Source organism: Carettochelys insculpta, chromosome 21 (assembly GCF_033958435.1).
Source record: "Carettochelys insculpta isolate YL-2023 chromosome 21, ASM3395843v1, whole genome shotgun sequence".
Taxonomy (NCBI): Eukaryota; Metazoa; Chordata; order Testudines; family Carettochelyidae; genus Carettochelys; species Carettochelys insculpta.
The window spans coordinates 16,035,954-16,061,170 of NC_134157.1; the positions used below are offsets into that span (position 1 = coordinate 16,035,954).

At 47.9% G+C, this 25,217-nt stretch overlaps 1 protein-coding gene across 1 annotated transcript; it reads right to left on the bottom strand.

Moving 5' to 3' along the window:
- Positions 1-197: 197 nt before the first annotated feature.
- SURF4 (surfeit 4) lies at positions 198-25,217 on the bottom strand. The gene is made up of 6 exons (XM_075015123.1): positions 24,988-25,217; positions 9,369-9,555; positions 7,484-7,560; positions 6,414-6,457; positions 4,242-4,428; positions 198-3,051 (listed from the first exon to the last, which is right to left on the bottom strand). Exons 1-6 carry the CDS (start codon positions 25,033-25,035, stop codon positions 2,785-2,787), a joined length of 810 nt encoding a protein of 269 aa, XP_074871224.1. The 5' UTR covers positions 25,036-25,217; the 3' UTR covers positions 198-2,784.

Genomic DNA, 25,217 nt, shown 5'->3' on the forward strand with positions numbered 1-25,217 from the left:
CTTTGGGTTGATTATAGGGGCACCCCCTAGCTCTGAGGTGTCAATTAGTGGGTGGTTTATGCTGATATAAAACTGATACCTGGGTACTTTTTTGCTGAAAGGATTGTCACTTTTATTCCACTGCCTGACCTGTAGATCTCTGCTTTAGCCAGGAAATGCCCTCCCCAAAGGGTCACCAACCATGCACTCAGGCTGGATACAACAAAGATGCCATAGTTTTATTTTGATGGTTTCCAAAAATCAAAACATTTTCAAACACAACTAAGATACAAAATACAGCATAAAATGAGAATTTATACCTATTTCTCTTTCCATGAAGCAAAAAGAAAATGTGAATTCAAAACTTTGCAAAACCAATTGGTAGATTACATCCTGCCTTCAAGGGAGCATTCCACCTGTTGGAGATGTCACTGCATCTGTTCTGGGAGATATGTAGTACAGCATTGCATGTGAGATGCAGCTATTTTTCTTGTAAAGGAAACATTGGCTAAAAAGTCATTGTTGGAAAGAGAACAATGTATATAAAAAAAAATTCTCCTCCTGCCTGCTGGCATTCTCTATCTGCAAGATCCCTGCTGCAAAGGCTAACAACATTTATCTTTCCTAAAGGGGAACATCTGTTGTGTGATGCCTAAACTTCCTAGGGAGCTGCAGGAATCCCCTCCAGGAGCGAGGACTTTCCTGGATCAGTTAGTGTAAATTATTAGAGTCCCTTTTCTAAAGGAATCAAACTCCTCAGCTGGGCTCAAAGAAGCTAATTTCTCTCTACCCATTAACGTATATATACTTGAATTACCCACAGCACTAGAATGTTTGAAAGGGACTGTTGCTGCAGAGAGGGAGCTTGGCTGTATTCTAATCAGTTGCAGGTAGGGAAAGTCAGTTACTTATTGAATGGCAGGAGGAAGGGTGAGTTCCCTGCACAGTGAAGACAAGCTCTGCAAGATGAGTTGAGGCAAAAAAATAAAGTTAAAAAAAAAGCACCTGGGGTAACTATTAAACCCTACTGATTTCAAGTGAATTTAAGAAACCAGTCCACTGAGTGCTCCCTCTGGCACTGCAGAGGCTATTCTCCCTTACAGTGAGGTAAATAGCGGCACATTCTTGGCAGATTCTCTCTTTCACACCAGCTGCTGAAAATCCTGTTTTCCAAGATAAAGGCAAGAGCATTACGTTGCTCAGTCAAAGGGCGTAACAGCATTCCCGGGGTAGAATGCCCAGGAGCTGGGTGCCTGTTGGAGTTGCTGAGCTGTGGTGCTTTTTGAAGCAGGGGAGCCACTGATGTCTGCTAGCAGCTAATTAAGCTCATAGGGCAAGTGTCTCACAGAATCCAGGTCAGTAGAGCCAACAACAGGAAAACCCCACACCAGCTTAATTCATAACAGAGGGTGAAATGCTCCTGTGCTGGGGGGATTGGTATGAGGTGAAACGAGGTTACACTGATGGGAGCAAAGTCAGGACCTCCATTTCTCATGAACTCAATTCAACTGTGAAATGCATAGCAAAGGGTTAATTGCTTCTGTTTTCTCCTCCCCCCTAGCTGACTAGCAGTGTCAGGTATGAAGTCTTAGCTAGTACTGTCTAACAGGAGACAAGACAGTATCAGCACAGTAAGGCATTGCAGTGCTGATTTTAGACTGTCTAGTACAGGAACAATGGTGTCAGTTAGGGAAAGTATTCTCCCTGCAGCCCAGGGGCATGTGTGCTGTGATGCTACAGTAGGTGCTTCCCAATGAGTTCTGGACTTGCTGTTGCCCAGTGACAAAATTTTGCATCTACAAGAGTGACTGGCAGAAATTAAATCAAAAAAGTGCAGGGCACTGTAGGGGCTGGAAGCTCAGACCTGGCTCTGAACGCACTGGTGATGCCAGTGTGCATGCAATATGAATTGCTCAGGGTTGAGCTGCTGCCTCTGTGCCAGGGACAGGGTTTCCCACAGCACCACAAATACTGGTTCTAGCCTGTTTGTGCTCAGGTGGAAAGCACCTGGAGACACATGTAGATAAATGCTGGTTGATTGCTGAGAGGAGCTCTCTCTCTGGGAATCAGTTTGGCTTGCTCCCCTTGGTGGGTAAGTGAAAAAGGCTGAAAAGGAGGATTGATTTTGGCACAGCACTTCCTTATGCGGGGTGGGGATGACAAAAAAAAGAACAACAAAAAAAAACCCACCACCCCTTCTCATTCCTAATCTCGAGGAGACCACAGCTTGGATGCTCCCTTTCACCCTCCCTTTGGGTGTGGAAAGGCCCTCCCCTGGCTCAGAACTAGGTACATAATACTGTAATTTTTAAAAACCTATATCATCATAGCATAACTCCCCACTTGTACAAACAATGCTTCAACAAGTGGTTGGATTTTACATACAAAGAGGATTTTTAGTTCTCTGAAGAGAATGAGGCATTCACTTGTTAAGACTTAAAAAGGAAACAGAAAAAATAAACAGCAAACAAATGGATACTGCTGTGTATCTGCTCACAGTACTTTAAATTTAAAAGCCATTACTCGAGTACTCCATGAAATGTGGATTCCTTGGTTCCAATTCTAGGGAGTTAAAAAAGGACCAAAAAGATAACCCTAAGTAGTGTTCCTCAAAGAAGTGGGATTCTCTACATCAGATTACTGGTGCCACTGTAAAGTTAAATTCTCAAGACATCTGTGCCTTTAACAGGGGAAGATAAAGGAGGAGCAGGGATATGTAAAATGCTGGCAGTTTTTGTTGAATCCATAGAGAGTCAGTCCTGGACCTGAGCCATCAGTGTCCTGGGAAGCTACACATGGCTCCCGTTACCATTCTTTTTTCTTCTCATCCATGGAGACGCCACCAGGGCCCAGTGCCACAACAAGGAGAAGACCTCCAATGACAGACATGGTCTGGAAGAAGTCATACTTGAGGAAGTCATGCATGGGCTTGTAGGCGGGGATGGTCCAGAAGGCATTAAAGTAGATGTTGATGGCAAACAGCCAGATGACCAGAGTCAACGCAGCCAGCTTGGTCTTAAAGCCAATCGCCACTAAGATAATCAGGGCTGTGCCCACGATGTTCTGGAGAATCTGCAAGAGCAGCAGGGAGAGGAGAGGAGAGAAAAGAGTCAGGGTTCATCTACTCACATGGTGGCATATAGAGCACTGACACTACATGCTCAGCTAGCATAGGTCTGGAGAGCAGTGTATAGAGCCTGCATAGCCTTCTGCACACCCAAACCATATCTCTTGTGTCTGCACTGCTAACTTTAGAAGTGTTCTGCCTAACTCCCACCCTTCCATAGTCTTTCCTCACCCCAGTGGCAGCAGCTGGTGAAGTGTTTCCCCTGCCAGAGCCTTTCACTGATGCGTACATGTAGTGTCTGTACTAGGTATGATGCTGTAAGTGTAGACAGAGCCTTAGAGAAAGATGGAACTCAGAGGTGCAGTCACTGCAGCGTTCAGGTAAAGGCAATTCAACAGGCTGGGGCAGATTACCACTAGATGAGATACCTCCTATGTTCTTTCCATAACTAAAGGCCTCTTTTCTGCTAATCTGCATTGTCCCACTCGTAACAGTAATCTAATGGCAGGATTAACATGAGTGATGGCTGTAAGGTTCAACCCTTGGGAGTTTGTGTGGGAGCCCCAGGGTAGATTTTTGGGTGTTAGCCTTAGAATTGTTTAAAGTCAGCACTTCCTAAACTAAGATCTTGTTTCTGAAGAGGTGAATTGTTTGGATTGGAGGGTTCCTCTGATGTCACTCTGACGTAGGGTGACCAGCCGTCCTGTATGGGGTGGGATGGTGCTGTAGCTGGGATGCCAAAAAGGCATCCCAACTTTTCTTTTTAAGGGACTAGTTGTCCCATATTTGCTCCCCCATGCCTTGGGGAAGCTGGGGGAGCACTGGGGGCTGCCGCCTGTTTCCCCTGGGCTTGGAGGAGCCACCCCTCCCCCCATATCTCCCTGTCCCATATTTGGGACAGGGAGATATGGTCGGCCTACCTCAGATCTGAAGAAATTATTTTTATACTACTGCTTAAAAGCTCCATTATTTATCCTTTTCCAGAACCTTGTGCTGACATCTATAAGGTATGTGAGCTGCTTAGCTCATAACATGCCCAGGAGGTCAGAACAGGGCCCAAATCTAGCACTCAGGAGACCCAGTGACACCGATGAAGAATCCCATGAGAAGAACAGCTGGCCTGGGACCCCACCCAGGCTGTAGCTGAGCAGTGAAGCCCAGTGCCAGGACTCCCAGTTCTGGGCCAGATACTTACAGAAAAGAAGCTAACATCAAAATGTAGCAGTGTCATGAACATGAGGACCAGCAGCACACGTCCACCCAGCTGCATGTACTGTTTGGGGGAACTTTCCCGCATGGTGGGGACCCCAGCAAACATGCTTTTCCCTTCTGACCGTGATTCGGCCAAAAGCAGCAGCAAGCCTCCTCCAAGGGCAAGGTTCCTGGGGATGGGGGCGGAAAAGAAACAGAGCTTGTTGGATGTGTCACAAAGACCCAGGTACCCAAATGAGTGAGAATGCCACTGACAACCTTGAATGGGTTCTCACTATGTCCCACAGCAATCTTGCCTCTGAGAAATCCTCATTTCTCTGCTGATTCAGTAGTTCTTACCACTCTAGAGCCAAGAGGACCAAGCCTCCAGTTTTTGGAGCACTTATGACCACTGTGCAGCGCTATCATGTATCAGAGAGTTAGCCTTGTTAGTCTGGAGCTTCGAGAACAACAAGAAGTCTTGTGGCACTTTATAGATTAACTGATATTTTGGAACATAAGCTTTCATGGGCATAGACCCACTTCATCAGATGCATGAGTGGGGGGGTGGTGGTTTCAGAGCAGTATTTAAAGAGTGGGGTCTCAGTAAGAGGGAAGGCCAGCGCTGACAAGGTCTATTCAGCAAGGTGGAAATGGCCCAGTATCAACTTACCAAAGAGGAAAAAACAAGTCAGATCAGATGGGGATGTGAGCCTTTGTCAGAGTCTAATGGGGAGACATTAACACCCAGGGCAGAGAAGCTGTTTTGTAAACTGCGAGCCACTCCCAGTCTCTGTTTAATCCATGGTTAATGGAGTCAGTCAAATTTGCAAATAAATTGCAGCTCAGAGATTTCTCTCTCCATTTGATTTCTGAAATTACTGTGCAAGCTCCATGTTTCTATCAGAGCTTGCAACTGCTTGAAAGGCTGCATGCATCTGCAGTTTTGTTTTGTTTTTAAAACATTCAACTAATAGAGATGGAATTTGTCTGATCTGACACTCCTGGGACCTGACTGGTGCTGGACAGGGAATTTGCCAGATTACGGGAGGTCAATATTGTCTAGCACCATTACCAACACTTCCACGGTTTCCTGGGCTCTTAGACATTTGGGGTAAATTAGCACTAAGCACCAGCACAGCACACAGATCCAGGACTGGTGGCTGGAAACAATCTTTATGGGACTGAGGGAAAAATGTGGCCACACCCATGATAAGTGATCATCTGGCTAACTAAAATCATGCCTGATTACGGATGTTGCCAGATGAGATAGTGTCGGGTTAGAGAGGTTCACCCTATATATGGGACAGGCTTTGAGGACCAGCTGTCCAACATCAGAAACTGGATTACACAAACCGGCAGGGGACACTTTAACCCCCCTGAACATTCAGCAAAGGATTTAGAAGTAGCCATTCTTCCCTCTACAAGAGGATTTTACCACAAGATTACAGAGGGAGACACTGGAATTCATTAGCAAGTCTGACATTTTTAAATCCGACCTTAACAGGGATCTCAATCATCTTCTGCATTACAAAGGCAATTTCCCTACCATTGACATTCTCAGGAATGGCACACATCCCACTTAATTTGCTTCTTCTACTGGTCCTATTAGTGACAGGTAATACTCCCCGCCCCGCCTCCCTCCCGCTATATAAAACCTGGATTCTAATTGTCTATTCCAAATCTGAGGAAGTGGGTCTTACCCTGTCTTTTGGGGAAGTTTTTTTTGCAATGTGTAGTGAGGCAGAAGTTAATCAGGTGGATTTTTGGGAGCAAGATGGCAACTCCCCAGCCTGCAGCTCTCTCCATCCCATATAACAGGCAGTCCTGTCGCACTTTAAAGACTGACTGACATATTTATTAGGTAAAGAGCTTTTATGGGTATTTGGTGGTGGCAGGTTGCACACTGGGATAGCTACCCATGGTGTGCTGCTCATGGACAACGCCTCCTGGCAAATATGTGCAGTCTTGATGCAAGGAGCCAAGCAGACACATGCACAAACAATACATCGATTGCAGCAGCTTTGTGCTGATGATTTGCTTTGATCAGAGTTTCACATAGATGCAGCCTTAAATGTGACCTTAGTAAAGTTCTTTTCATTCCTGTCCCTGCATGACATTCACAGAAGCCTGTTTGTGAGGACAGTAGAGAGAAGTAAAATGGACTTGGACTTACCTCATCAAGAACTTCAGGTCCCATAGGATGCTGTAAGCAATAGTCTGGGAGAAAAAAAGAAAAAAAATACTTAAGCCATTTCCATCTCCAAGAGAAGGAGGAGCGTTGACGTCTTCAAAGTCAGCATGATTAAATGCAGAACATAAGAATCAATAGCATCTTAATGCACTTCTGACCTGATGAAAATAAGGAGCTTTTATTAGAATCCATTTGGGATGCAGGTGGTCTGGATTAGCCTGGGTGCTTTCTAATAGCACAGCAGATCTGTGATACTCAGAGGTTTTTTGCAGATAGTTAAATTACTTATCATGAATCCTCTGTGGCAGTCAGTTAATCGTCCCATTGTACAGATGGGGAAAACTGAGGCAGAAAGCTTAAATGAAATGTCCAAGATCACACAATTAGTCCACTGCAAATTTGGAAACAGAACCCAGAGGTCCTAGCCCCTCGTATTCTGCTTTGGAGAAAGTGTTAACAAAAATTCTTCCTGCCCAATGTAAGGGTGGGTTAGTTGTTTTTGTTTTATGTTAAATGGGAATTCTTCCCTTGTGAGATATTCTCACAACAAGCATTGTGGGGTCACATCCAAAGCAGATATGTCCCTTTATGCAGTAGGCTGCTGGCAATCATGGAGTTGCAAAGGGGACCTCCTCCTACTATGGACTACAAGATTGGTTTGATGCTCCTTTTTCCATCAGGAGGCATAGCTCAGTGGTTTGACCATTGGCCTGCTAAACCCAGGGTTGCGAGCTCAAGCCTTGAGGAGGCCATTTAGGGATTGGGGCAAATAGATGTCAGGGACAGTGCTTGCTCCTTCCAAGAGGGCAGGGAACTGGACTGGATGACCTCCCAAGGTCCCTTCAAGCTCTAGCAGAGGTTTATCTCCACCTACATAATTCCAAGCCCTTGTGGTTCTTATCTGCATCAGCATCCAAGGAGAATGCCAGAGAAAGAAGAGATTATGGCCAATTAAAGGAGGGCAGCAAGCTCATTTTGAAGGGCTTTTATCTTAGGTAGATCAGTCCCACTGGGCTTGGTGGGGACTGTAAGATAGACATTGGACTTCCTACCTGTAATGCTATGATTCCAAACAGTCCAAAACAGGCATACTGCACAAAGTTCCTACTCAGCACCAGGATACAGCCACCTGAGGAAAGGAGATTAAACAACATTACCACATCTCCAGCTCTCACTGGAAACCACTGGTTTGGGCTTTTTGAATTTTAGCAGGGTAAGGGTGTCATTTGGCCCAGTCACAGAGAGATGTGTTGGGGGAAGGGAGGGTGTCAGCTTTGAAGTCTGCATTCTCCAAGGTGCTTCTCTATAGAGAGACATTATTTTATGGTCCCTGAAGAACATCTCTACATTGTGCCACCTGGTGACATCACAAGAGATCAAACACGTGCTTTGTTTAGTCCCTGGGGAAAAAAAAAAAAAAAAAAAACCACACTAGTTGGCAGCTGCCGTGTAAGGATACTCTGCAATAAAAGATCCGCAGCACTACTGCAGCTGGCACCAGTTGCCTAAGGCCAGTTTGGGTTACTGAGAAGGGGGCGGGGGGGGTGTTATAAAATTACAGTGTAGACACATGGTGTCAGGATGCTGCCCACTCTTTCAAACTCTGCCAGGTGAGCGGGTGAACCTCAGAGCCTGGGCTCCAGCCCAAGCCTGAATGTCTATACTGCTACCTTTAGCTATGCAGCCTGAACCCGGGTCAAGTGACTTGGGCTCTCTTGCAGTGTAGACATACCTTATACTCAAGTTAAGCCCCCTCTCCCCACAAACAAGCCAATTAAGTATAGCTTGAATTTTGCCCTTCTTAGGGCGCTGGTGGGAGGAGACAGCCACAATTCTTTTGAGAATACAGGATGTGAAACACAGAAGCTTTCCTTTACATTTTTACATTCAGCAGAAAAAAAAAAAAAATTCACATTGGTGGCAGATCTCCACATTGAGAGCTGTTGACTAGAAGAAGTCTGTTACGCAAGCTAGCGGTCTACAGGGGAAAAGATTTAGCAGAATTAAATGTTTGCCTGGACCAAATACAAAAACCGACAAGACTTTGAAGACTAGGCAAGGAACTGAATGCACGTGTGACAATTTTAAAAAGCGACATACAAGAGAAATCAGTTTCCTTTTTCACCAATGACACTGTTCACAGTTTACTCAGAAGCTAAACTTAAAGGCTATGTTTAGCCAGCAGTTGCTATTTTGGGACACAAAGGTATCACGTAATAGCAATGCTGCTGCTATTTTGGGTACATTATTTCAGTTCTGCTACCCCTCATCATGAAGGAGTAACAGAAATTTCGGACTAGCCCTTTATTCTCAACTTCAGTGCGTTTAGAGGGCACCAAGTTTGGAATAAGGTATTTCAAAGTAATTTTTGCAATTTGCATTTCCCAAATTGGGTAAATTGTTTTGAAACAATGACAGTCAAAATGCAGCCAGAGTGTCTAGTCTGTTTCACTTCCCAGTCCTCATGAACTGGGCACAGTGCTACTGCTTTTGTAAATGGGACAGGATTTTATGTGGTGCTTCCTGTAGAAAACACGGCAAAATATTTTTCCAGTTGTCATTAACCTCCAGAAGGTCCAATATTGGGCTGCAACAAGAAAAACTGATGTCACTGCAGTCATCTTTTTATACTGGGGCATTTCCTTTGATTTAGAAAAAAAAAAAATGTCAGGGAGTATTTTATGTACAGTATGTTCCTATCAAGAACTAGTTACACAAATCAGAATTAAATAGATAATACACCTCAGAGTCTTCATTGACCATGAGGTACCAAGGACCAAAAAAGTGGGACAGTCAAAGAAAGTTCTTATTTAACCTAGGAAGCATCATCAAAATATAAGGTAAATAAAAATAAAACAACGCTCCCCATGCTAATGTAAGCCAGAAACTCTAGCATACTTTGGCATCTGCCCTAACAGGCCATTAAGAGCCACTTACTCAGCTGTCCGAAGAGATTTAGGAACACAAAGATGGAGGCCAGGAAATAGCCACAGTTCCACGTGGCATCAATGTAATCCCTCTGTTCGCTCCACTGGAACCACATGCGGATGCCATCCTCCAGGAAGGTGCTGATCAGGCACAGCCGGGCCACGTGGGGAAGGTACTGCTTTGTCACTCTCAGGAACTACAGAGGCAGACAGTAATGTTCAAGGCAATCTAGAGCCACACCTCTGCAGACATGTGACCCACATGCGCACACCACACACCCACCTCCGCCACAAGATCCTGCTAATTGCAAGGGAGCTAGGGAATTAGATAAAACCAAACCCTCTTGATATCACTCCCAGTTTAACACGCTTAGGTCTTGCCATCTCCCGTGGTCTCATTGAAGTCAGTGGAAAAAATGGATCAGGATCAAGCTATACACTTCTGCTTAATAGTCAATTAACGGGAAGCTCCCTCTGTATTGTGACATCAGGCCCAAGACTCTCCTACACAGTAGTTAAAGGGGTTGACTGAAAGCGGACCACAATTTTAGTGGATTTCAAGGATTAAAAAAAAAAAAAAAACCACAGAGACCAAGTTCAGCCACTGGTCCTGCTAAGAATCATATCTCACTACTCAGGAGGATGAGCTAGGCAGGTATCTCTCAGTACAGTTCAGTGCAACCTAGAATTTTAAAAGAAACAAAATCACCAGAATGCCCAAGGAATTGAGCGTGCAGCTTCTTGTCCTGGAAATGAAAATTGTGACTGAGCCTGTGACAAGGAGGCTGAAAACTTACCCGTAAGTCATGCTGCCATCATGGGACAGAGTACAGACAAGCAACTACGTCTGAGCAGAACCAAAACATACACCCCGGGAGGTTAGCTTCTTGTACAAGATGTGTGAAAACATGCATAGACAGGTTGAACCTCTCTAATTCAGAACTCTCTCATCTGGCAAACTCCATAATCTGGCATAGGTTTAGTTACCTGGACAACCACTTATCATGGGTGTGGCCAAGTTTCCTACAGTCCCAGAAAGTTTGTTTCCAGCCACTAGTCCTGGCTCTTGGTGTTGTGTGCTGTTACCTACCACAAAATGTCTTCTAAGATCCCAGTAGCAGTGGCAGTGTTGGTAATGCTACTACACAATACTGACCACCCATCACCCAGCAAATTCTCTTGTCTGGCACTGGCCAAGTCCCAATGGTGCCAGATGAGAAAGGTTCCACCTGTACTGTGCCCTCCTTTTACAAATATATAAGCATCTCTTACATTCCAGTTCTCAGCACATACCCCATTTAAGTCTTCATTAGTATGCAAGCAATTGTAATACAGCATCAAGGCAATCCCTGATGGGGATTAATAACTGGCTGGATGTTTAATGCCCTGACAAATCTCAGCCTAAGGGGCTACAATTCTGGTGTAAAAAGGGAGCGTCCACAGGCACCTTGGACACGCATGACAAAGTAGCAGCTCTGTTTGTGCAAATACCATGATGATATGTACCTCCTGAGCAAACATGCAAACACATAGGTGTAGGTTTCTTCCTCTCCATTATTAAAAATTCAGAGACATTCATTGACTGATCCCAGTTTACTATAAAAAGTTTTCACTGTTATTCCTCCACCATCCCTTTGATACCAAAAGGTACTTATAAAAATTCTTCATTTCCTAGCAAAACAGCTAACCGCAAATAGCAGGTTCCACTTGCATGGAACGCAGTGATGTTTGTAGCTGATGTAACAGTGCCAAGAGACATTTAGAAAAAGCCTATTGGCTGAAAGTGAGGTTACTGTTTACTTTAGGGTCCTTAAGAAATGCATGTAGGGTATCAACAGTAGGTGCAGAACAGGCTAGTTATGCTTCAGAAATTCTTCATATAATTATTTTTCAAAACAGCTAGAAAAGTGAATCTGGAGACATGCATTTCTTATGATCCTTATAATTCAGCAATACACAAATGGAACATTTTTTTAAAACTAGATATGAGCCCACATCTGTTCTGCCGCCCCAGACTCAGCCTCTACAACTAATAAACCTATTCCTGCAATTAGGCAATCATGCTGACTGCTGAGAAACAGACAAGCCATGTCACATTCCATGGGATGAGGATAAGCTTATCAGGGAAAGAAGAATTACAGATCCAGCTTCTAACGCATTTCTAACAACCCAGCGATTGATTTAGAAGGGTCCTTTTGTGTAGCACACAGACAGAAACCATTCATCACAAACCAGACTTTTCCAGGGGGAATTTTGCACCTGAAAATTAAAAATTCTGCACTTGGATGGGGCTCCCTCTGTCCTCCCTGTACATGGCAGAGCTCAGGCTGGCATGCATAGGGATGAGAACAGGAGATCACTGATTCCATAGGAAAAACTAAAATTCTGCAGGAATTCTGCAGTGGCATAGAATTGCAGCAAGAGTAATCTGCGAGACACTCAGGAAAAATGAGGGGAAGAGAGCAAGATGCTCTGAAGAGTGCTGGATAGACAATATAGAACACTCACAGAAAAAGCACTGGAGAGCATCTAGAAAGTGTTGCTTGTACAACGTGATAAACATTTGATGAATTTCAATCAGGAGGAGGAACAACTAAAAGTCCTGTGGCACCTTAGAATAACCAATCATTTGGAGTATAAGCTTTTGTTGGCAAAGAGCTACTTCGTCTTTCCCCTCAAAAAACTTAGGTTCCAAATGATCGGTTATTCTAAGGTGCCACAGGACTTCTCGTTGTTTTTGCAGATACAGACTAACATGGCTACCCCTCCGATACTAATCAAGAGGAAGCAGCACTTTCCAACATCAGCCTAACAATTGAGAAGCTTTTAAAGCACCCAGCAACTGCCTATCCATCTGCATTGAACAGGAAAGCATGAAAGCTCAACACCTGGCTATCAGGAGGATTGAAAACACCTTTTTTAGTGTAAGTACACTGCACTGGAAATCCCCAGGCAAACAGACCCAGCAACCATCAAGTCAGAAATAGGATGCAATTTTGTCTTCTTCCCAGATCAAGCAGAATGGGCTGTATATTGGCTTGTACCATCCAACAGGCAGAGAATGTAGCATGGATAAGAGACACGCTAAGAAGGATGGCAGATTGGGAAGGTTCAAGTCCACAATGCAAGAGAGGCAGGCTATGATCCACCTTTAAAACAGTGTCATCCAATAGAAAGTAAAGGATCACCACACCCCTCACCAGCCCCAGCCCTCCTGCTAAAAATAAATGCTCCCCTCTGCCAAACTGTTGGTGCCTCATCATAGCCGCCAACGGGCTGGAACCACACAGGGAACCACAGGAGGAGTTTCTGTTTCCACCACTGCCATGTGCTTGTCCCACCAAGTCCTGGGGCGTGTGCGCAGAGGATGCTCCATATGTGTGACCCTAAGGAGCCTCATTTCACCACACCGCGGCATCCAGTTGCCGCATGTGGCGAATGACAAATGTATGACACCGCAGCTTTAAAAGGTCCAAGTTTTGATTAGAGACCCCTGAGGTATGGGTTACACTCTAGACCTAGAAATTGGTACAACATTGCTCAGGAGAGTGAAAAAAATCCATTCCCGAGCAGCATTAGTTATACTGACCTAACCTCCTGTGCAAACAGCACTACACAGCTGGGGGAACTTCTCCCAGTGATACAGCCCAGCCTCTTGGGGAGGTGGATTAACACTGCAAATGGGGGAGCTCTCCCCCTATTGGCTTTGAGCACCTTCACTGAAGCACTGCAGGTGCTGTGATGCATCCATTTTAAGCGTAGACCTGACCTGGGTTTACACCCCAACTGCCTCATCCACCCTGGCCTTGTAAGTCAAGCAGTTCTGTGTTTATACTGATCCACAGCTTGCTAAAACAATTGGGTTTCTAGTGAGCAAATGGCACCTGCTCTGTTACGATGTACCTCCCCGAGATGTTACGACAAGCTTTCCTAGGTGAGAGACTAGCTACATCCAAGACAGAAAACAAGACTCTATTCCCAGTGTTTGAGCAGGTTGCGTCGAGCCTAGTGAATTCAAGGAAGGCGTGGGGGGAAACGGACTTTTAAACAGCCATCTCTTTCCCTTCCACCCAAAACGTGTGCCAACCCAACCTGCCAGAGAAAGCCAAGCCAGCTAGGGTGCAGAGGCAGGGAGGGTGTGCATGCGCCAATTTAGAAGACCTGAATCCAGCTCCTCCACAGGGAAGCATGGGGGTTACCAACCTGGCCTCTCTCGGAGCATGGATGCTTCTCCCTGGGCATTGTGCACACTTCTGTCTTTATGAGGGACAAACTTCTCCCCGTCCCCAGAGCAGCTTTTCCCTGTTTTTCAGCTACAGCAGGCACTGGAGAGAACACACGAATGGCCACAAGGACTGTCCCTAGGAGGGGGCGGGGCCTGGGGCAACCCCCCACTGCAAGCCCCACTCTGCCTCTGCTCCACCCCAGCCCTGCCCACTTTTTCCCCTTGCTCCACCCCCTGCCATGCAAGCCAGCGATTACCGGGCTGGGCGGCAGCAGGGGATGCCCACCCACGCGCTCACTATGGTGGTAGGAGCCAGAGCGGCCCGCTCTACCCCACCGCCTTCTCCTAGCCCACTGAGCCCCACTCCTCCGCAGCAGCAGGAGGCAGAGTGCCCTAGCTGAGCGCAGTGGGGCCAAGCGGAGCAGGCTACTGAGTCACTCCAGCTCCCACCGCCATGATTAGTAGGGGAAAGGAGGCCCAACCCCTAATGCTGCCCTGCACTAGGCCCATCCATAGGACAGTCAAGACAGCTGCTGCAGGGCCCCCCCAATGTGCAGGGCCTAGAGCAGATGGGATGGCTCTGACAGCCACACCAGGTGAGACCAACATAGCCCAGTAGCCTGTCATCTGACAGTGGCCAGTGCCACATGCTTGAGGGAACGAGCAGAGCAGAGTATTGTCCAGCGACCCATCTCCTGTTGCCTATTTATAGGCTCTGGCAAAGCAGAGGCTAGGGACAGCATCCCAGCCCAACCTGGCTAAAAGCCACTGATGGACCATGGATCTATCTAGTCCCTGTTACAGTTTTGGCCACCAAGGAGCTCCACAGCTTGACTGCGCATTGTGTGAAGAGCTACAGAGATGTTTAACTAAGAGGATGTCTACTCGACCGTGCCACTCTAGCATCAACACTTCTAACACTGACAGGAGAGCGTTTTCCGCAGTTAATCCCCCTCTCCAAGAAGCAGTAGCTAGGTCAACGGAAGAACCCTTCCACTGATCTAGCTGCATCTAAAAGTGGGGATTAGGTGGGCTGAACTACATCATGCAGGGCATAAAATTTTTCACGGTCCTGAGCAACATAGCAAGGTCAATCTAAATATTTGGTGTAGATGAGGCTTGGGAAAAAGCTGTCCACCTGTATCAGAAAGCCATGGGCAGGGGGACAAATTATTTAAGGAGGCTCAGGGTGTGGCTGTATGAATAGAGTTAGGAGAAATGCTGTTTAGAAAGAAAAGCAAAACAAAACATCTTTCTTAACTCTTTCCTTTTCTGAATGGGGCTGTTTACAAAGCACCTAGATGAAAAGATACAATTGTAGGGTCTATAGAAGAGTTTCAGCTGTTAAAGCAATCAAGCTAACAAGCCCATGAAGGTGGCATAGGGGACTTGTGGTAATACTGGGCGGTGTGCTACCCCCTGGTCCCCCTCCATTTTAACTGCTAAACTGGGTGTCCCCACATGCCTCCCTGGGTGGCCATCCACACACCCTCTCCCACCTGCAGGCGCTGGGTGCCCCTGAAAGGAAAAAAGAGTTATACCTTCTACAGGAGGGAGTTTTTACATTACGCTTGGAGTGAGGTAGAGCACAGGGGTTAAAATGATCCACTAAAGCATCAGCAGGAAAACGGAAAGGTGGAGAGAAGCCCACCCGGGGAACTTCTGCACAAAACCGTGCAGCAGGAGAAAGCATGTTTCAGAGCTCTGCAGGGAGAAGACTATGGAAAGGATGCCAAATAAGCACAAATGCTACAGGGCAACTATATATGCCAGCGTCAGTTTTGGAACCTCCCATCTTTTGTTATAGTAAGTCACATGGACTTGCCTCATTGTCACCTTCCCTGGAGCCAAAGAACCCCTACTCAGGCTCCCTCCCCCGCTCAGCTCACACAGGAAAGAGTATTTTATGTTACCTAGTAAACATGAGCGCTTGCCATCCAATCAGTGGAAGACAAGTAGGATAGCTTGGAGGCAGGGCAATGCTAGGCAACCTTATCGTAAGGAAAGCCATCTGACATCCATCATGCATGCGGCTCAGCTGTGTTTATGCAACTCGCTATGTTACATGTAAGCACCGAAGCCACTGTTCATAGCAAACTTACAGAAATGAGTCAAATTCAGAAAACAAATACACAATAAAAGTGAAAGACTCATCGTGGACTCTAGGAGGAGAGGAGAAAGTTAGTACCGTTAAATGATCATGTAAGGACCTGTATCACAAGCAGTCAGTCAATTTAGGACTAAAAAGTAACTATGTACCAAATTCTCTCAGTGAGAGTTAACTAGGCACTGTGGAATTTACAATTGCCAGTGTTGGGACTGAATCAACAGAATGGCAGATCCCGACGTCCAGTTTTGTGGAAGACCTGAGTCAGTGTTTACAGCTTGGGCCTCCAGCAGTCATGATTTATACAACTCATTTCAGCACCCTGCATGTTCGAGATAAGAATCACTTCAACCACTATTGCAATGCAGCCACCTCTGGCTTTTTAAACAGGTCATGGTAACCAATTACAGCAGCAGTTACTATCTTGGCCAGCGGAAACGCCACGGGAGTTTGAGACGCTGAGAATGTAAATGAACAAAACATGGAAGGAAAGCTTTCAGCAATAGAAGATATTACCTCGCCCACCTTGGTGCTTTATGACAATTACAAAGTAGTAAGCCAGAGGTCTCACGTTCAAATTCACCTTAGGGCCAGTGCCACTCCCAGTCCCCAAATCCTAGTGAGTCAGCAGGCACCTCTCTATGGCCACTGGGGGTGAGGGGACTCCACACATTCCACCTCCATGCATCTCCCAGCCCCATCTGCTGGCCCAAACACTCCTCCCCTCACCTGTTTCCTGGACCCACCTGCTGCCCTGGGGCAATTTAAAGCCACCCCCTCAGGGGAACCCTGGCACCACCACCAGTTGCACAGAGGCCTAAAGTGGCTTCCTGCTGCTGGCATGTCCCTGTGGCAGTTGTGTTCAATGCTGTGTGGCCACCCCAGGCTCCATAACCATCCTATGGACAGGACAGTCCCCCGTACTCAGATCAGCCTGCAGGGACCGGGGTGAGCTGCAGCTGGCAGCAGGGTTCAGGCTCCCCTACACTCATTGCAGGAGCTGTGGAGCCACCCAGCAGCCTGCTCCGCTCCACTGGCCACCTCCCAAGCCAGCCCACACTGGGGCCCTCCACTTCCTGCTGCCACAGTGAAGCACAGTGACCTGGCTGGCTTGGGAGACGGCAGTGGAGCAGAGGCTCCTGTGTTGTTCCACTTCCCCACAGCCACAGCAAGCGCAGGAGTCCCAACCCCTGCTGCTCCCCACACCAAGCTCTCCGATAATCCCCAGGGTCGTGTCCCTTAGAGGGGAGAGGCCATGAGGGAAAAGCAGGGTATGGACATCCCCCTCTTACCCTGGGGGCCACAGGGACTACCATACCAGCAGTGTGTGGGCTGGACTGACAAACAGCCTGGGCTGCAGAGGGCCCCGGGCCATGAGTTTGAGACCCCTATTATAAGCAACAGGGGAAGCAGCAGCTCGTCAGTCTGTACATACGTTATGGTTTTACGACAGATGCTCAGAACTTGGAGCCAGAAGATCTGGAGTCTGTTCCTGGCTCTACCACATGCTTCTTATAAAGACAAGATGGGCGAGGTAATATGGGTGATTTTCAGCGGAGAAATACACAGATGCCTCATGTTACCCTGAACAAACCCAGGTTTCTGCCCGCCCCCACCCCCCGTAAGCTAAATGAATTCCCACCTCCCGTTATACTTGTTTTGATCAAGACCACTGTATACTGCAGTCACATTTTTTTACATGTGCAGCTCTCATTGTGCCAAACTGCACCTGTGGGTCACTGAACAATAAGCGTGCTCCAAAGTTCACCAGGGAAGAAGCTCCGCTGTTTGCTCCTGAACTAGCAGCAGTAGGATCCAAGCGGCCAAAGCAGCTGCCAAGTAAACAGGGAAAACTTGGACTGCAACATGCACTGGACAGTCTTCTGTCTGATAGACGCAGGCAGAGGTGAAGGTAACAATTTCTTACAGGTACTGTCCTATTGCAGCCCGGTCCCTTCCAGCTTATTAAATAGCTCCCTGCTGGCTTTTGCTGCAAGAGCTGCCTGAGCTGCGCACCAGGGCACATCCGCTTCAGGACTCAGGACACATTCCTGCAACCCTTCTCGAGCCACTCTCTCTCTCTGGCATGCGTGGGGAATCCCTGATCCCAGCCTGGACTGCAGACCCGGACCCCTGAGCCTCAGCAGCCAGATCAGGCAAGGCAGGGCTGGATCCAGCCCACAGGCTCTTCTGAGGGGGAAGGGGAGCCCACTTCGGCATGGTGCCACTGCTGCATGCTGCCATTCCCCCAGATGGGAAAAGGGCAGGGGAGTGGCAGTTGCAGCACCTCCCAGAGGCTTTATCCGCTGCTGGGATTGGCTGGAATTCCAACAGAGCAGCGGGGTGTGTGTGTGTGTGTGTGCGTGTGCGTGTGCGTGTGCGCACGTGCACGCACGCGCGCCTGGAAGTGGCCAGGAGAAGGCACAGAGCTGTCTGCATCTGGGGGTGGTACTGCCTAGGTAACCTGCACCCATCGCCCAGCCTCCCCACCCTGCTCCTGCCGTCTCCCTCCCACGCCAACCCCCCAACCCTCCCTCCCACCCAGACCCCACAGCCATAGCCCGCTCCCCATCCCCACCCAGACTCCCCACCCCTACACGCTCCCTCCTGTGCTAACGGCATCTCCCAGCCTCCTCACCCAACCCGATCCCATACCCAACCCTCCTGCACCCTTCCACCCAGACCCCGCACCCCCAGCCTGCTCCTGCACCCCCTCCTGCAGCCCAGTCACGCCCAAACCCCACTTCCAGGCAGCCCTTCTCCCCCACCCCACTGAATTCCTCACTCTCTCTATGGGTCAGTGGTCCCGGAACCCCCTCCCCAAAATTCCTCATTGTGCCTCTCCATGGAGAGGCACACCAGCCAATAGCCAAGCACTCCTTGTTTCCAGTCTTGTGCCAACCATCTGATTTCTGGCCTGGCACCAAACTATGTTCTGGCCTTGGATGAATCATTTCTCTCTGTGTTTGAACTCCCCATCCATGAAGTGGGGATAATGACCCTTCTCTCCCTTCCATGATGAGTCAGTGTTTAGAAAGAGCTGGAAGGCAGCACTCGAATAAAGGGGACTCCAGGGCAGGGGTCTCAGGATACCAGCAAGCACCTGGGGCCACCAGATAATGTATCTTCCTCTCACACCGCTTCCTAAAATACTTAATTACTCTTCGGCAAAACAAAACAATGTGCGCACACACATCCAAATCACTGGAATTTATTTACTGCTAGTGAGCCAGTCTGATGTGAAAAGTGATGTTAACAAGCACAAAAGGTATCACTTTTCACAGCAGACTGGCTCAGCTCCAGAAAGCCTAGAGCCAAATTAAGCCTTAGGTCAGTTGTCAGGGGAGGCAGTGGGGGCGTGAAGCTGAAGCCCTGTGGCTGTGGGATAATGTTCCCTCTAACCCCATGCAGGTTTTTTCCATCCATGTGTGGAATAAATTTGTTCTGTGCACTGAGGATGTGTGAAACATGCCCCACCAGGAAGAACACAAATCTAGCTGCAGGCACTATGCTAATCAGCTGCATGGTGTTGGCATCTCTCCTGAGCAGCTGCACAAGTGTGCAGCTTCCAGGGAACGCTGCTGGAGGATGGGGCCCAGAGACAAAGACCAAAGCAGTGTTGTTGGAGCTCAGGGCCTGCTGCAGTGCTGCCAGAGCCTGGGGCTGGAGCACAAAGCCCTGGACCAGAGCCTACTGCTTACCAGCCCAGGGCTGAAGCTGAAAGCCTGAGCCCTGCACCCCTGGGAAGGCAGGGAACTCAGCTCGCTCAGCACCGGGTCCCAAGTGTCTCCAGAAGGGAGCAGGGCCCAATCACTGCTCATGGTGGCAGCAACCAACATGGTGCATCCAGGAGCAATGCGGGGTGGGGGGGGGGGAAGGTGGGTCACTGCCTTACCCCTCCCCTCCGTCACAGCCCAGGAAGCCATGGCCACAAGAAAAGTCCCGGGTGGCCCCATTTGGCCCCAGGCTCAGAGGGAGGGCAAGAACAGGCCTGAATCTTTCTGGCCACCTTATTCTTGAGAGGGTTTCGCTTTTGTTGTTCTGAGGCGTTTTAAAGTTTCCTCATGGCTCATTCCATTTTCCCTTTTTCACACAACCCTCACACACAGCGCTCCAGTCACCAGGGTCCTGCAGCAACATCCAGTCTTCTGCTGCCCATCTTCTCCATAAGGGCAAATGGCACACTCAGATTACTACAAGTGTTTGGCTTATCACTAAAGCTCTATGCTCTTACTTGGACACTCCTGGCTGAAATAAGGGCCTTCCCAGCTCTCTTCGCTTCCATGGAAAATTCAAGTCTGCTTCTTTCAACCAAACAGTTTCTTCCTCCCTCTTGTTTTCATATTCGCCACCTCAGAAAAGCAATCCTCACAGGCATGTGGGATGCAAGATTCCGGAAGCCCCTGTATTTTTTTGCTCCAGGAACATGGATTTGGTCGTCACACCCATTCCGTCTCCCAGCTGTCATCACTTCACTCACTTGTGTTCGTTGGATTGTCTCCTCGCGCTCCCAAAGAACCGTGCTAAACAACCACGTTCTCAAGTGGCATCAGCACAAATGAAGACTAGCCAGAGATCTGCTCCCTCCGAGAAAGGCAAAGTCTCCTTCAGACCTAGGCAGAGAGCCCAGACTCAGCGCAGGACCTAGTTACAGCTACATCCACTTTGGATCATAAAGACAGTATTTGACAACATGTTCAAAGGCTCAGCCGTGGCCATTAGTTTCATATAGAAGCTCTCAGCATGGATCCTTGAGGAGTTTTGCTCCCAATGAAGGAGATTTTTTTCTTTTTTTTTTTTTTTTTTAAAAACACATCCTGGAAGAGGTGGGCTTATGCCAAGCAAACAATTCCGTGTCACCTGCAGTTTGGCTGAAAGCTGTTTGGAGCAGGGACTGCATCTTCTGTTTGTACTAGGTGCTGTAAATTCCCTAACCCATCAAACCAGGGAAACTGGTATTACCCTAAGCCATCTCCACCTGACAACCAGCAAAGTCCACCTATCTTAAAGCCCACAGTTGAGAAAACACCAAACAAAACTGGTGTCTCTTGTATTGCAACACTCTCGAAACATAAGAGAAAGACCATTTCCAGAGCCAAGGTCAATCCCAGCCACTGTCTATCTCCCCTTCAGAACACATTGCTTCTGTGAGTTACGGGGCTGGCAATCCACATTCCCTTCTAGCGACTGGGCCATATATGCCCTACAACAGTGATGGGCAACCTGAGGCCCATGGACTGCATGCAGCCCATTGGGGTTCCACCTGCGGTCTGAGCTCCCACTCTTTGTCCCCATCCCCAACACCTCTTGCATACTAGGACAGGGGTCAGCAACCTTTCTGAGGCAGAGAGCTGAAGTTAGATCTTTTGACCTCTATGTACCGAGTGCCGGTGATACTTTTTGAGGTCACTTACAGTTCTACTTACAACAACTTTATTCATAAATAAATGAAGATGTGGAGCTTTACCATTTCAGTGGAGACCAGCAGCATTAGCTGGTCTTTTGTTAATCCACAGGTGGCCTGGTTTTAAGCAAGCTTCTGGCTGCATGGTGGAGGCAGGGTGGGGCTGAGCTCCCACATCGCATGCTGATGAAAATCAGCTCACGTGCTACTCTTGGCACGCGTGCGGGTGGTTGCTGACCTCTGCACTAGGGCATTGGAGCCTCACACTTACCTTCTCCTCTCCCTCCCTGAGCTTTCGGAGCACCACGCATCAACTGATACGCTCTCCGTCCCTGCTCCTCCTCGAGAATGAGCTGATTCACAGTGCTCCAGAAGTGCAGGGAAGGAGGGAGAGGGTAGGCAAGCACAGGGTCGCAGTGCCCCAGTGCATGAATGAAGGGGGCAGACAGGAGGTGCACGGGGTGCAGCTCCAGTCGCAATGGGCTGCAGGCCACAGGCTGCCCACCGCTGGATTTCAATCTTGTGGCCCACTGAGATGAAGAAGGGCCACTCATTCAGCCCACTCCTCAGTCTTCGTTGCCCGTCACTGGCTTAAAAGCTTATTACTGCTGCTGGTTAGCAGCGGTACTCCTTTAGGTCAAGGGGCAGAAGCCTATGCTTGGGGCTAGAGGTAATAGGTTCAAACCTGCCTAATCATTAACACAGCTGCTCATTACACCTGCTGCCATACAGAGAAAGCATGTTAGGTAATCTCAGTTATTAAAACAAGGAACAGGAAGGGACAAGGCTGTAAATGAGGAGACATCCAAATTCTAGGACCTCGACCAGGGTTGGCAACCTGCAGCTCCGGAGCCACATGCGGCTCTTTAGGGAGTCAGTTGATGCTCCGGGTGCTGCCCCCCTGACTTCTCTTGTGGCTCCCTGCCTGGCTATGCTGAAATAACGGAACTAATGGAATTGGTTGAACAGCTGGCAGGAGCGCCCTTAAACCAGCTCAGTTTAGTTCCATTATTTGAGCAGCAGCAGGGCAGGCCTGCATTAGAGGTGGGGGAAGCGCTAAGCCTGCAGGAGAGCTGTGGGGAGGGGTGTCCGAGTCTACCCTGCTGGAGCCGTGCAGCCCCACTGAGGAGGTGGCAGCTGTGGAGGAGTTTGTTGGTTGAGGTGGGTTAATCCTGCGGATGGGTGGGGGGGCAGTTTGGGGCTGAGAAGGGTTAAACCTGGGGGTGATGGGGTGGGATTAGGGCTGAGAGGGCAGGATTGTGGGATGGGTGGTAAAGCTCAGGGATGGGGGGTGGGGGGGGTGGGGGGGGTGTTAGAGGATTGATACAAACATTACTCCTTCCTGCTTAAAAGAGCCTATCCCCAGGTTCTTCCTTGTCCTTATGTTCTCACTTTCTAACTGGTACAAGTCATTGTGTGCACACTGTTCTTAAAATAAGGGTTAGGAAAAGCACAGTTTGGAGGTTATTTATTAATGACTGTCTCATTCATATGCATTGCAGCTCTCTAAGTATTGATTCTGTAACTGAATTTGAAAAAAAAAAAAAAAAGGCTTCTTGCTATTTTGCTTGCAGACCCCTCATGTAGAGTATTCATCTGATGTGCCCACTCCACCCAGCAGAAAAGTCTTCAGCTTAATCCCAGTTCAAATATTTTGTTTCCAATGATCTAGGGGCTTCCCTAACACAGAATGCCCATGCTGTAAAAAAAGATATTCATTGTTTTGTACACTCACTCCCCCACTATGAGAGGTTTGTGTTTCAGCAGCAAATGTAGAGGTTAGAGTAAGCAGGGGCAATTATTTGGACCTAGAGAGTTAGCAAATGAATTACTTACTTGCAAAACGTAAGAGTTGTTTTGCAATCTGATAACGGAGTGGCCACAAACATCAGGGATATGCTGAAGCTAAGAGCAGTAATTTTTAAATAAAATGGGGTCCAAGAGAAAAAGTTTATTCAGTGAAAGTTATTTCAGGAAGGGGCAGACAGGGCTTTATAGTGGACAAAAAGGTTTTCAGGAGTTCTTATAAAATATTTAAAGATCACCCAAAGAGTCACATGGGAATAAACAGTTTTTGTTTTTTTTTTTAAAAAACATGACCCACAATTTAGCAAAGAATATAAATATAATACAGCAACTGTATGTTTTGCTTTTCCACTTCTGATGGGTCAAAAGACAAACTGGGCCTGAGTCTGAAATTCTTATTTAGTCAGAGTGCTACCACACACCATGCCGAGTCCCACTGACAGCAACATAAAGACAGCAGAACCAGGCCCTAAACAAGCTCTGTCTAAAATGGCACCAAATGGCAGGTTTTTCCAGTGCCAGTCAGCTATATTCCCTCTAATTCTTTCCATCCATGTGCAGAATAAATTTCATATGTGCACTGAGGCATGTGTGAATGTGCACCACTGGTAGAAACACAAAACCCGGTCACCTGGGTGGCATCTGAATGTAAGCTTCTGCGGCTGCTCAGAAAACAGCTTAAAGGACTGCCCATCAGTAACAGGGATTCAAAGGTGGCATATCCATTTTAGACCCGTAATATGCTTCACCCTGCTTTAGAAGTCTACAGCCAGATCAAGTAAGATTTTCAAGATCTGCTCTATAGGCAGCCAGATGTTACTACCTATTTTACATATACTGGTCACAAAGCCAACAGAGATTTTGCTTTACGACACTGTCATAAAGAGCAATTGACTACTTCATTCATATTATTCTGCTCACTCACAGCAAGATAACAGCATTTAAGCTTTGTATGTGATAAATTATCTGTGTTACACAACAGCACAAGATGGTCTTTCTAGGTTGACATCCACATCTACAAGAACCATATATACAAGAATGTTTAACAATCCAGGTCAACTTTGGTTCTGAACCTAAAGCACAGACACCCACCTACAGTTCCACTTCATTTCTTCTATGTAACATTTCTGGAGATGGTCGAAAAGCAATCTGGGAGTAGAAATTTCCCTTGTTTTCCCAGATCCTCTATTACGGGTTGCTACATGCCACCTGGACACTTGGAGAGAGACAGGAAGAATGGCTTACCTTCCCCACCCTCTTACAGGACTCTTCCCACTTAGTAATAGATTAGAAAGAGCCAAGCTTCCTAGCAGAGCTGGGGTTATAGTGTTGCTCTGACAGTTTCTTTCAAAGAAAGCACAAGATGTGGGCTGGTGGGAGGGAGCCAGGAGACACTCTTTTATGGGAAACAAAACTGACTAATACCACTGTAGTTGATGGGGATTACTATACTAGTACAGGATTACTATACATCTGACAGTAAAGTCAGCTAATGCCTCATTTCCCTGCGCAAGTCTACGCATCGCTGGCTGAGCCCCCATTATTCCTGAAGTGGGGTGTAAGGCTCCCACAATTTAAAGCCAGAAGAGACTACCACCATTACCTAGTCCAACCCTACAGATTGTAGGCCACAGACCCTCAGCTCCCCATCCTGCAGCAAGCACATAACCTCTGGCTGAGACACAAGCACCCCTAAACCAGATTAAAGCAGACCCCAGAGCAAGCCCCTCCTTCATTCCACAGACAAGCCCCATGGTCCTTTGGGCATACAAACCAGTCTCCCCAACACCATGTCTAGGGTGTTGCCCAATGGGGGGCACATACCCTGCCCAATCCCCAATTGCCTGCGAGGGGCAGAACCCCACGGCAGGCTCATGCAGGGATCAGTTGATTCTCATTTGTTGTCGGTTTGCGGAAAGTGGGGAGGAACTGACCCCCCCATTTCCCCAAAGGTCTGTATCACAGACCAACTCCCCTGCCCCTTTATTTCAGAGGCAGCACCCGACAGCCCCTGCCAGGACGAAACACCAGTGGCCCTCTCCATGTGGAGGCGGCCTCCACCCCAGGCTAGGGGGGTGCACGCCCACCTGGTCTGCAAAGTCCTCAGCCGTGCTCATCAGATCGTTCTGGCCCATGGTCGCAGCTGCTGGGGCGGAGGGTGCTGCAGAGGAGGATTCCTCCAGGCGGGGTGGCTGCCGGCTGGCCTGGGTGCTCCCTCCCGGCCTCGGCGGCGACTGCAAGCGCGACAGGAAATGCTCCTCTGCAGCTGTCGGAGCCGCTGCTCTCTCCTGCTTCTGCCACGTAGGCCAACTCTTAA